Source organism: Dermacentor silvarum, chromosome 8 (assembly GCF_013339745.2).
Source record: "Dermacentor silvarum isolate Dsil-2018 chromosome 8, BIME_Dsil_1.4, whole genome shotgun sequence".
Lineage (NCBI taxonomy): Eukaryota > Metazoa > Arthropoda > Arachnida > Ixodida > Ixodidae > Dermacentor > Dermacentor silvarum.
In genome coordinates this window covers 5248912-5260781 of record NC_051161.1, presented here as the reverse complement: position 1 = coordinate 5260781, position 11870 = coordinate 5248912, and the positions used below count along the sequence as shown (strand labels likewise).

At 45.6% G+C, this 11870-nt stretch overlaps 1 protein-coding gene across 1 annotated transcript in view; it reads right to left on the bottom strand.

The window, feature by feature from the left end:
* Positions 1-2887: 2887 nt before the first annotated feature.
* Positions 2888-11870, bottom strand: part of LOC119460544 (ecdysone 20-monooxygenase-like) — a 60754-nt gene continuing 51771 nt past the window's right edge. The window contains exons 8-9 of the mRNA XM_037721474.2: positions 8359-8559; positions 2888-5159 (exon numbers count right to left, since the gene is read on the bottom strand). Of these exons, the coding sequence (XP_037577402.1) occupies positions 5049-5159; positions 8359-8559 (312 nt within the window). The 3' untranslated portion in view covers positions 2888-5048. The remainder of the gene's footprint in view (positions 5160-8358; positions 8560-11870) is intronic.

Genomic DNA, 11870 nt, shown 5'->3' with positions numbered 1-11870 from the left:
TCTCCATGGAAACACTTATTCAGCGGGAGGTTTCAGGTGCAAAAAATGCTATGGCAAGATGTCTTATGGCTAATATATCTAAGCCACAGAAATGTTTCTAAACATGTACAGATTTATGTCATCAGAAAGTGTACTATAAATACCGCTGGTTTATTACAGTGGTGGGGATGCACGACTCTCGCACGTCCCCTGATGTGGTTTTCCCTGCATGGCTCCTGTCTCCTGTAATCCGGCTTTGCCACATGGCTTTATGGTGGCGGCATATTGCGAGAGATGGCGCTAGTGTTGCGCGGCTAACGCCACCTAACATTGGGGTTACTTGGGCGCAAAAGGGAGAAGGCACTTCCTCTTGGACGTTGGGTCGGTGAGCGATGCGGACGTTCCGCGCGTGCACCGCTCCACGCTTCACGAGACCGTCTCGTGAGGCTAGGAGCAAGACACCAGTATGGACAAACACGGATCGTTCGAATGCGCCACTGCTCGTGTGAACGATTAGGCATTGGTATTTAGCATGCGACGAACATATTCACTCGCTATCTGGTCGGGGTGAGTGGGACTTCCTTGATTTGTCGCGTGCCCATGTGAATGCTCTATGCGTAGTGATTTGGCTAGCGTGCATTAGTGTATGAAAGGTGCAATAAATTCCCTTTTGATTGTTTACGCTACTGTGTTGTCGTTCCTTTGTCCCAAGAGCACGTGTGAGACCCCACACCGGGAAACAGGTGTGCATCTGAGCAGCTGCAGAAAATTGTGACCTGACAAATTGCCCTCACTGGATCTCAAGGAGGATGTTAGGTCAGCATTGTGGACCTCACTCGCAGTACTTGTAGCAATCGTTAACCTCAGCCTCGCGAGACGAGGCAACATTAACTTGAAGTTGTTGTAGTGCATGATTCAGCTTCACATGAAAATTTTCGACAGCTTGTCCACTTGCCTCTAGAGCAAGAAATGCCCAAGCCATTTTTTTTTTTTTTTTTGTCAGTCATGCTTCAAGTTATTCAAACATTGATACTTTCTGTGTTGATCTCGCAAAAACAGGTCTCTGGATAAATCTGCAATTGGTGAAAATGTTTTTTGACTAATGTTCTTTGGTCTAAATGTATAATTAATCTTAAAACACAGAACCCTACTCATATGTGATCATAAAATAAGCATGTCAGTGTCACAATACCTTGCAATTTTTTGTAGAATATTTAGTATAAAATGCTCTAAAGTGATGTTTGAACATGCAGACTGCCAAGAGCATTTCACACTAATACTGCACTTATCAAGTTTTTCACTTCACTGTGCAGAATTATTCAAAGTGGAGTCACCCTTAATAAGCAAGCAAAAAAGCCTCCAAACATCATAGTATTGTAAAGGTGTTCAATTATGGAATCAACTGCAACAGTTTTTCTTGGTCCTAAAAATGTCACATTCTACAATCGACTTTCCTAACATATACTAAAAGTTTGTACCACATTGCTGATACATTGAAGAAATATGATGCAAAGACTCTCATATGCACAGTGATAACCACAGACCCACGAATTTTATATAATTGAATTTGGCACTCTGGTATGTCATTTGCCAAAAAATTATGTTTAGTGCTAATTGGAAGTTATGAACTGATCTTTCATTTGAACAATATGTTTTGTTGCCACACCTTGTTGCATTTAACTTTTCATGGTAAGTTCCCTGGGACCTCATTCTTAATGTCTAAATAAACTTGAGCATTACAGTATCATCACACAAAACAAGTTATAAAATTGAAAGATGGTTTTCAAGTAGCTGCAAACGTGAAGCTTGTTGCACACCAGTGGTTCTTCGGTAGCCTGTGTGTCTTGTTTGGAGTACTAGAACACCAAACCATTTCATTTCATTCCCCTGATAACTGAAGGTTAGCAACAGTAGTTACTACTATATGGATAATTGCAGATTAAAGCACTAGGCAAGGCAGCATTCCATAGGTTGGAGAACTTTCTGTGCTTTTCTCATAAAGGGGGCCGGCCCTGCAGCACTCTATCTTCAAAACTTAACAGAGTACAGTGCCCTTCAGTATATGTGCACAAATTTTCGGAAAGGGCCTAATAATACCAAATATATGACGAGTGCAATGTTTAATTACTTTCCCCATTACTCCTCAACACACAATTACAATGGTCGGCCTACCCCCCATTGCTCCTTTCTTTTTCTTTCCACTGTGCATCTGTGGTAACCCTTCAAGGTTGGCATCTGACTAAGGTGCCAGAGAGTGACAGGATGGGCGGGATGCATTAATAACAGCCACTTCCCAGTTTGCTTGGGAGTAACTCACAATCATTGAATGGTTGGCATCTGTGGGCTGTCCTGTGGGTCCATGATGTCATAGGTGATGCATAATAGCAAGGGCTTCGAAAGCCACAGGAGAGAGTGATGTATTATGCGGGACCCCTAGTGCATGCAGTGGAATAATACAGTGTAGACCGCTTATAACGTAAGTCGCGGGAGTCGCGAATACCCGTACTATAAGCGGTACCGCACTATAACCAAAGCAACAATTTTCAAGGCCCGTACATATGCAAAACATGAGCACCGAGCCGCCACGCGTATGCGACAGTCGAGGAATGCGGCTAGAACGTTTGCATTCAATTTACAGTCGAATCTCATTCATTCGAAATAATTCACGCGGCGGCGCCTCTGACCGGCATTGCTCCGGCACCGTCGTAGAGTAAAAGCTTAGGAGAGACCCCTCAATGTCGCGCATGAACAAAACAAAACAAAAAAAGAAAAGAAAGAAAAATAAAACGCGGCGGCAATTTAACCCTCTCTCAAATGGCAAGGTCGCCGATTCTGCGTTGCGCCGGAAGATGCGTGTACGTGCCGACGTCTTAGCCACACTACCGTAGCCACGCATAGAAAATGGCAGTGAACCCTTCTTTCTCCTTTATGCTTCCTCTACTTTCTAGTCATGTGTTGACCTAGCACACTGCGGCTACGGTGCAGAGGGAAGCAGCGGCGCTGTCCCAGGCCGGCCAACGAAACTGCCCACGCCGGCAAATGCCCGCTTCCTGATAACGGCAGAAAACGAAACTTCGGGGAGCTGGCACCGGGCCAGCTGGAGCGGCAGCGCCTGCATGGCGGCGGGCGCGCACGGTGACAGTCGAAAGTGAGGGAGTTATGAGGGAGAGCGAGGGGAGCCACCGAAGTGGCAGGGTTAGCTCGAGGCGAAATCCACTTCCCTGCCGCCCTCCTCCCTGACATTCCATGGTCTCTGTGTGCGCCCTTCGCCGTGCCGTGCCGGCGCCGCCCGCTCCCTGAAGTTTCGTTTACTGCTGTTATCGTGAAGCGACCGTTGGCTGGCGTTGGCAGTTTCGTGGCCCTCGCTCGCTATGCACGCCGTGATATTTCACGACTCGCACTCAAGATTCTGCTTTCAGCCTTACTGGCTGTTCGTTTGCACCACATGCCCTTCTCCTCCACTTCGTCTCTCTTTCTTCCTCGAGCACTCCTTGGGGCGCCCGTTTGAGGGGAGCGTTCGCCGTCTCCGCTGACTTCCGTGCTCCCAGGCAGCCGCACTGTAACCGGTATTTCGTTTTCCACAACTGCACTATAAGCAATACGTGTATACATGGAGTGCTATGGGAAAATTAACGGGAGTATGAAAAGACCGCACTATATCCGGTCCTGCACTATAAGCGGTTACGTTATAAGTGGTCTGTACTGTATTTGGCTTCGAGGCAGCATTGTCTACACATTGCGAACATTTTTTTACAGTGTTCAAGAAGTGTTGCAGTGTTCCTTTAAAGCTTCGTACATACCACCAAGTAGACAGAGCCTTATGAAGCCATCTCTTTGTTGACTGGAAAGTCTTCAATGTGCACAAAAGATGGCCAGCTATGAATGTTCACAACAGAAATCAGTGTTCACAACAGTCAGTTTTGTTCCTGAAGATCTGTATGACTCCTTTTTACACTGACTTGGGAATTCTCCATATCTTAGAGTGCAATGACTGAATATCAGCTGGCTCTATTGCTTGCAAAAGGAAAGCCAGCAAAAGCTCAAACATTTTGAAATGAGAAGGGAGCAAACTGTTGAAAAGTTGCCCAAACAGCACTTTGTAGATATCAATGGCCTGCACATAGGCTGTACAGGGCTATGCACGTCTAGAATGCAGTGCAAGGTGGAACATGATGACCTGAGCACAAATACAACATAGTACCTAACACAAATTTAGACCCGGCCACGGCGGCCGCATTTCGATGGGGGCGAAATGCGAAAAACACCCGTGTACTTAGATTTAGGTGCACGTTAAAGAACCCCAGGTGGTCTAAATTTCTGGAGTCCCCCACTACGGCGTGCCTCATAATCAGATCGTGGTTTTGGCACGTAAAAACCCCATAATTTTTAACACAAATTTAGATGAACTGTACATCTTTCTACATTCCTGTTTGTATTTATAACTTTCATTTATATATTTTTAAAAAAGTCTTAAAAAGATGAAGCATGAAATTTAATAATGAATATGGTGCAGTAATAACATAAAAGCTAACACATGACGGCTGTAAGGCTTGCTCTTGTTAGCTGAGAACTCCACATAATCACTACCTTCAGCTTTGCCAAGAAGATACCCTGCTAGCTGCCCAGTTATGATGCTGTAAAAGGAACTTGGTGTGACCTACAAAATAGAAGTGCCCAAACTGTTACAACTGCTAATGGACTAGTATATTATGTGCGAGGTTGTGACAGGAGTAATGAAGTACACAAAAGGAGCATACTTTCAAGGTGCACATTCCTGTCATTACATAGTAAAAGCATGCATCAAACTTCACCATACCAGAGCATTAAAATGGTAGTAGTGCTTAGTGTAAATGCAGCAGTCTCATGGAGATCTCATTTCACCTAGTGTCTTGGCAGTGCAATGTTGGTGGGGAATGAATCTCCTCAAAATATCCCACCCTTTTTCAATGAGGGACATGACCTGTAGCAAACCAGCTGGGAGGAGAGATGACGTGCGCAACCAGTTCAAATTCTGTTACAGGCACAGGGAATACTTCCGAGAATGTGGGTGCCCTTGGGAAAGTGGGCAATCAGTTACGATCGCGGAACCGGAGTCCCACAGGGTGGCTTGGCACCACCACAAACACGTAACTAGTGTTGATGTGTTGCGTGCAGGGCTCAATGATGAAGTTCTGCACCATCTGCGAGAGGGAACCATTCCAGCTTTAGATGTTTTTCATTGGCAGATGAACACAATTAAGCTGACTGCCCCTATTTAGCATTGTTGCATACTCAACTTGGGCAAACATGCAGTAAGATTTTAAAAAATGGTCAAGACTGATTCCGTCCTGCTAGCACCTGCTTGTAAAAGCTGCTATATACGTGCTGCAGACTAACAAAATGTGATCCATGCCTTTGGTGTGGGAGCTGCACTCACACCAGCGATCAAGTATCCACATGCAACCTGCATAAGCCAAAAAGCCCAGGAAGACACTTTGCCAAGACAGGTGCTGGTAGCACAAGTCGAAGGAGGCTGCCTTGTTATGGCACAGCACTGCTGTTGCCTGGGCTCTTTACATGCAGCACATAATTGCTTTCATATTTACGTGTGGGGGGCAGGAAGAAGAAAAAGAAATGCAGCAAATCCAACAAGTTGGAATCTACATACAGTCACGGTGGCTGCATTTCGATGGGGGCAAAATGCAGAAAACACCCATTTACTTAGATTTAGGTGCATGTTAAAGAACCCCAGGTGGTCCAAATTGATCCCCCACTACGGCGTGCCTCATAATCAGATAGTGGTTTTGGCACATAAAACCTTTAACAGCAAAGCTTTATGTGAGTGAATAAAGAGTCGAAACACGAGTACACAAACGCACACAATTATAGGGACTTCACTGTATTATAAATACTAGAAAATGGAAGACAGCAGTTCTTTACATCCCTTAAAGGGACACTAAAGAGAAACAGGAAGTTCAGCTGGAATAAAAGAGGGACCTTCAGGAATGCATGCAGTTTTTGTTGGGTGTAAAAATATGAGTTATTAGTGCAGAAATTCGTAAACAAAGACCGAATATCTCTTGCTCAATTTCTCTCACCCTAGATTCAGCGCTGAAGCAGTGTCACGGATTTCATTGCTCTCAGTGAATCAGAGGGCGCCATGATACGTCACCGCTCCCGTAAACGGTCGAGGCACTGGCTGCATTATAGGCTGCATGGCCGTTGCGTTTGCGTTCGCTGTGACTTTTGCTTAGGTGTTCTGCGGCCGCGATGGATACCGTTGCTGACGTAGAACCTTGCAACAAAGAGGTCGCCTGGAAAGCAGGACTGCATTTCAGCGACTTCAGTGAAACGGAGCGCGAAATGATCCTCTGTGCTTGCACAGTAGGTGTTTCCGCGTACTCTGGCGGTGATCCGCCGTCTGCACTGACGGAAAGTGAAGCCTCGTTTTCGTCGATGGAAGGTGAGGCGTCCGGACCGCCAGGCGAAGATGTTCCCACAGAACAAGCGTAGAAAGTTGCGCGCGTACTCGGTATGGTTTTTTCGTGGCTTTTTTTAATGACATTGAGCACTCACTGAGCCACCAGTTAGCTGCTGCAGGGGCACCAGTAGGGGATTTGATGAAGGCCGCATTGAGGGAACAGCTGCTCGAGAAAGGACTGACCTCTGGGGCACGCCAAGATACATTCCGAGGGCAGGATTATATACATAATCCGAGGGTGAGAAATGCAGAGAGCACACCATCAGTTTCTCTGGATCTTTTGCCGTTTTATCATTGGCAGAGCACTGAGCCATTGCGAACGCCGGGGCTCATTACGCAGCACCACACGAAAGGACACAATCGGGTCAACACTGCCGCTGCCCCTGAGCAAGCGCCTTGCGCCGTTTATACAGCCCTCAACACTACACACACGAGGCATTCTCTGGCTGTTTTCCACGAAGTCAACGTTTTCCGTGCTACTCAACACGCAACCAAACACTGCAACACTGTAGAGTGGAAGAGGCGCGCGCAATGATGCATGGAGCAAAAACGAAACTATCACAACCGCATGTAGTGCCATGCCATTTTTTCTGATTTATTTAATTTTGCGCTAAACTTGTACTTTCTCGCTTGAAACGGTTTAAAAAGTTGGCAAATGCTGTTTATGTATGCTTAAGATGCATTTCATTTTGCATTTTATTAACAGCGATAAATCGTTTTCGACCAATCGTGACCGGCCTCGGGAAATTCAAAGGGGCGTCAGCACCTATTCTTCCGTTTTTCGCTATTTTCTCGCTTATTAAACCTCTGTTCACAGTAAGAATGGTATGACTGTGATCGTGAAAGGATAATTTACCATTAAAGCTCAACTTCCGGTTTCTCTTTAGTGTCCCTTAAGTCACTTCTATGACAACTGTAAGGCAGTGTTTAATAAGGCAGCAAGAGGTAATCCAGAAAGGAAGGACTAGTGGGAAAATTGCGATTGCTTAGTTCAAGTGTTCCCAAACATTCTGGCCTTGAGGAACCCCACCGGCCTTCCCAGAGTGCATCATACGTTGACAACGAGTCGGCATGTCACTAGATTCAAAAGTTGCTTTCAGCTTGCAGGGCATACAAGTCCAGGCTCATTCAGGCCAGCCTGTGAGCATGAATGAAACGTGTCGAGCGCAGGAACTGTGGGCCCGCAAATCACACAGCAATGAGTCTTGACACCACTGCCACGATGGTCTTTCTTGCGAAGACTACCAAAGTGTGAATATGGTGGTCTTAATTTTTAAATTCAAACTTACCGAAATGGTAATGGTGTTGGATTCGTTTTGGCTGCTCACGGAAGCCAGTTTGGAAACTTCTGGCTTAATTCATTGAGCTGCTCCAGATATGGAGTGTTCTCCAAATAACCTGCTCCAAATTTGCAGCTTCAAAAATTGCCTTTTCCCCCCTAAGCTGCTAAAAATTCAGATTATTCTGCTCCAGAAATTGCTCTAGAAGCTATTTCAGCAGTCCCACCTCTGTTGTTGGTCAAATTGACAGACCAATTAGTCTTCAACACTAAAATATTTGCTAATTTGAAACTCGAACATTTTCGTATATTTTTGGCATGCAAATGCTTTAGTTTTTTTTTTTTTTTTCTGCAAAACTACAATGGTTCAAAGCTGAAATATTGGCAAGCATTTTATCAAGTAATTATCTCACAGATGGCGTAGCACTTTTCTATTGAGAGCATTTTGGTGCTTCCCACGTGCTGAGTACAAGGAGTGTTGTTCCTTTTTTCTTTTAACCTGTGCTGCTGAATGAATTATATCGGGGGACTGACAGGGTTCTCAAATGTGTCATTCTGTGCTGTAGTTCACAAGTGGGCTCAGATACACTCGAGCAGTTGTGGGAATCGTGAACTCTGCATGAAGTCAAGTGCCACTGACCTTGGCAGCTGCAGTCATGAGCTCGAGCTCTGCAAAGCGCCGGCCAACACACATGCGGGCCCCATGGCCAAAGGGCAGCAGGCTGAATGGGTGGATGAGGCCCCGTTCCTCGCCAAGCCAACGTTCAGGCCTGAACTGTTCTGGCTGTGGAAAGTACTTCTCCAGGCGACAGGTCACCAGCGAATTTGCAAACACTGGCACCTGTCAACAAATAGTTGCAATGACAGTCTGCACATATCATCCATGGGCACTCTTCATCGCCCAGTTGCTGCCCCCCCCCCCCCCCCCTCTTATTGATTGCAATTCGTGAGCTGGGCACGAAGTTGAGTTTGTGACTATAAGCAAGCACAGTAATATTGTGACACCCATGCACCTGGTCTTGTATAGGCATGGCATGTTTTGCACTTTATTCGAATGAACTGTGAAACATGTTACCAGCACAAGACGGGGAAACATGTGACACACAAATGCTAGTGGTCTTCTGTACAGCTCCTCTGGTTTCCCATTTATAGCAACTAACAGCATTAGTTTTACTTAAATGGAGGCCATTTGCTCAACTGTGATGGTTACTGACATGGGAAGGAGCAGTGACAGAAGGATAGTAGCATTTCTATACTACCTGCCAATTTTCATAAAGGAATTGACTCCCAATGGCAGCATTAAACATTAGTTTGCATGATGAGCACTCTGCAGTAACTATGCTAGATTCACAAATATGTGCTCACTGCAGGAGTCCGCTCCACATTGCATGACACTAAATAGGCGAGTGGCCAAGCTCAGTAGGAGAAAATAGGGGCTGATAATTAAAGCATGGGGCAACACATGGGCTACGGGAGATCCTGTAATCGGGGTGTTCCAGATTAATTCTGACCGCCTGGGGTAATTCTTTGACGTGCACCTACATTGAAGTGCACATTCTAACATTCAAGTCTAGCATTCCACCTCATCTGAATGTGGTCCCCCTGCAGCTGGGAATTGAACCCATGACTTTGGGCTCTGCCGAACACCACAGCCACTGAGCGGGTCATGCTCAGGTTGACCACAATGTGCTAGTACAACCCTAGTTATGCAGGATTATCATGTTCCACTGTAATGCTCAGCTGAAGATGGAGTGTCCTGTAATGCCATCATGGTAACAGTTGCACATAAAGAAATGCAGCTTGATACTATGTGTTGCTGGGCTAGTTGGTTACTATTGGTGAAAGAACATAATAGCACAAACACATTGATGAAAAGGGCACCCAGGACAGCCACCACTCACAACTACATTTTACTTTGAGTAAGTGCACTCATTAAAAAAAAAATAAAAAAAAAAATCAGCACAGAGTGGTCTAAATGCATGGGAAAATAATGACAAGATAGTGTAAAACCCTATAATTTCGCATAAATTGAGGACTGTTTGGACATATTCATGGCTGCTAAATCTCGTGATATTAGGTTTGTGCCATACAGCTCATTGAAGCCACGAAAGCTTGGCTGAGTTTATTTTACAATTTCTGCCTTTTTGAAACAGTGCAGTCTGCTTAGCTCACTACTGGACAGTCCAGTCACGCGTGTTCGTCGTCCAAAACTTCTTTTGCATCGCTTCTAGTTTGAGGGATGCATTGGCAGATACTCTTCTCGGAAACTGAGAGAAAACAACATTATTTAGGTGTTCAAACCTGCCGAGTGTACAAGCCATCTGCAGCCTTTAGACGTGCACTTTAACAGCATATTCAAGTCCGAAATTAAGACCTAATTCATGCATTGTTATGCTGACACAATTGCAACACAGCTGAATGAATGCCTCTAACGGCCTCACTTATAAAGCCACTACACACCATCTGGCTCATCGATGTATGGCACTCCCTCTTTGTGAGGCCAGCGATTCCCCGTACAGCATTTGAGAGGAATGTCATAGTGCAAGCTTGCGCAGCCAAGTAATTCGAATGCACCACATTTTAGGAGGTACAACTAGCAGAACTAATTGGAAAGAATTTTTTTTTTTCATTTCCAGCATAGTGTTCCTTACCTTTAAATGTTGCTTCATTTTCCAATCCCGATATTTGCGTAAATTAAAGGCATGTAAAAATAAAGAGTTTTACAGATGTGATATCAAAACTTTGTCAAAACAGACTAATCACTGCATTTTTTGCAGCTGCGCAGTATGATCACTGTAATATAAAGTTCTTCCGTCAATTCAAGCACAAATGTGTTGCCACTCCTCTTAAGAATTATGATGCCAGATGGCATAGGCTCGCTTGTGCAGGACAGGCAATGCACTGGTGAAGGCAACTTGGCTTTATTCTTAACCGATAGCTCACGCTGTCGTGTTGACCATTCTGCACACTTTGCCAGTTTCTTTATTGTGTATTCCTGCTCCAAATCGGGTTGCAGGCAGCGCCTGACCTACGTGTTTCTTCCCTTTTTGTACTCGTCTAAGTTTACACTGGGCCTCTTCGATTACCGTTCGGGCAGAAAGCCTCCAGCCAGCAGACTGCCCGAATGCCTGCCGAACATTCATTTTTATCGGGCAGCGCCCGAAGCCCTGCCCACCAGTCTGAGCGTTGCTGGAATTGTGTTCATTTTTCCTCCTCTGGCAGCTCGCTGGCTACTCGCAGGCTCACCCAGCTGCCAGAACCCTTTTGCTCCGGCAGCGAGCAGACATGCATTTTCTTTCTTTCGCGTCCTCTGCTCGTCAATTGTTGGAGCAGAAGTTTCGCGCTAGCTTTTGCAGTCTCCTTTGGCTTCCATTTCCGGTGTCGTCGTATGTCATGCTATGTCATACTTGGCGCCACAAAACATTCTAGTTAATGGAGTGCAAACTGAAGTTCGCCCGCTTATAACAAATGGCTGCCTAGTGCTTCATGATGGTAGCCTCGTTTATTTTACTGAAGGCAAGACATTTCAATGTGGTGCAAGTGAAATTTTCGCGTTGTTCACGTATAATTTGTGATTTCACACAGGAGGCACACACATCACTTTTGTCGACGAAGCTTGCGGTGGAAGCACTTCAGGCACCACAGAGGTCAACAGAATTGATGACAGGGTGTGGGCACCATCTCAAGAAGTGAACCGTGCAGCAAGCAGGAAGACGTGCGTGAACATCATGTCGGCGTTGCAGACTCCCTGTAAGATTATTGAATGGAACTTATTTCTATTGAAGTAGCTTTCTTCTGACTCGGAGGGTCTTGATATGTGGACGTGGCATCAGTCGACAGCCGCAATGACGTCTGGCAGGCCGGCTTCCATGCCTCAGCGGCAATAGGGCGCTCGAATGCCCTTTTGTTTCGTGCGATGTTGTTGCTCTTGGGCCACTTAATCTCTCTCGCGCTGACAAAGATCGGGAAGTCAAGAACACGCCGGATTGAGGTGTGTGCACTCGACTCACATACATCGAATTTGTCAGCAATCTCGTACATTGTAGTTTGCGTGCTGAGGTATGCGAGTGCACGGTCTTCTCAGCTGACAACTGATTCCATTCATGCGAGCCCTCAAGGTAAATAAAATGCAGACCTTTCAAGTTCTTCGAC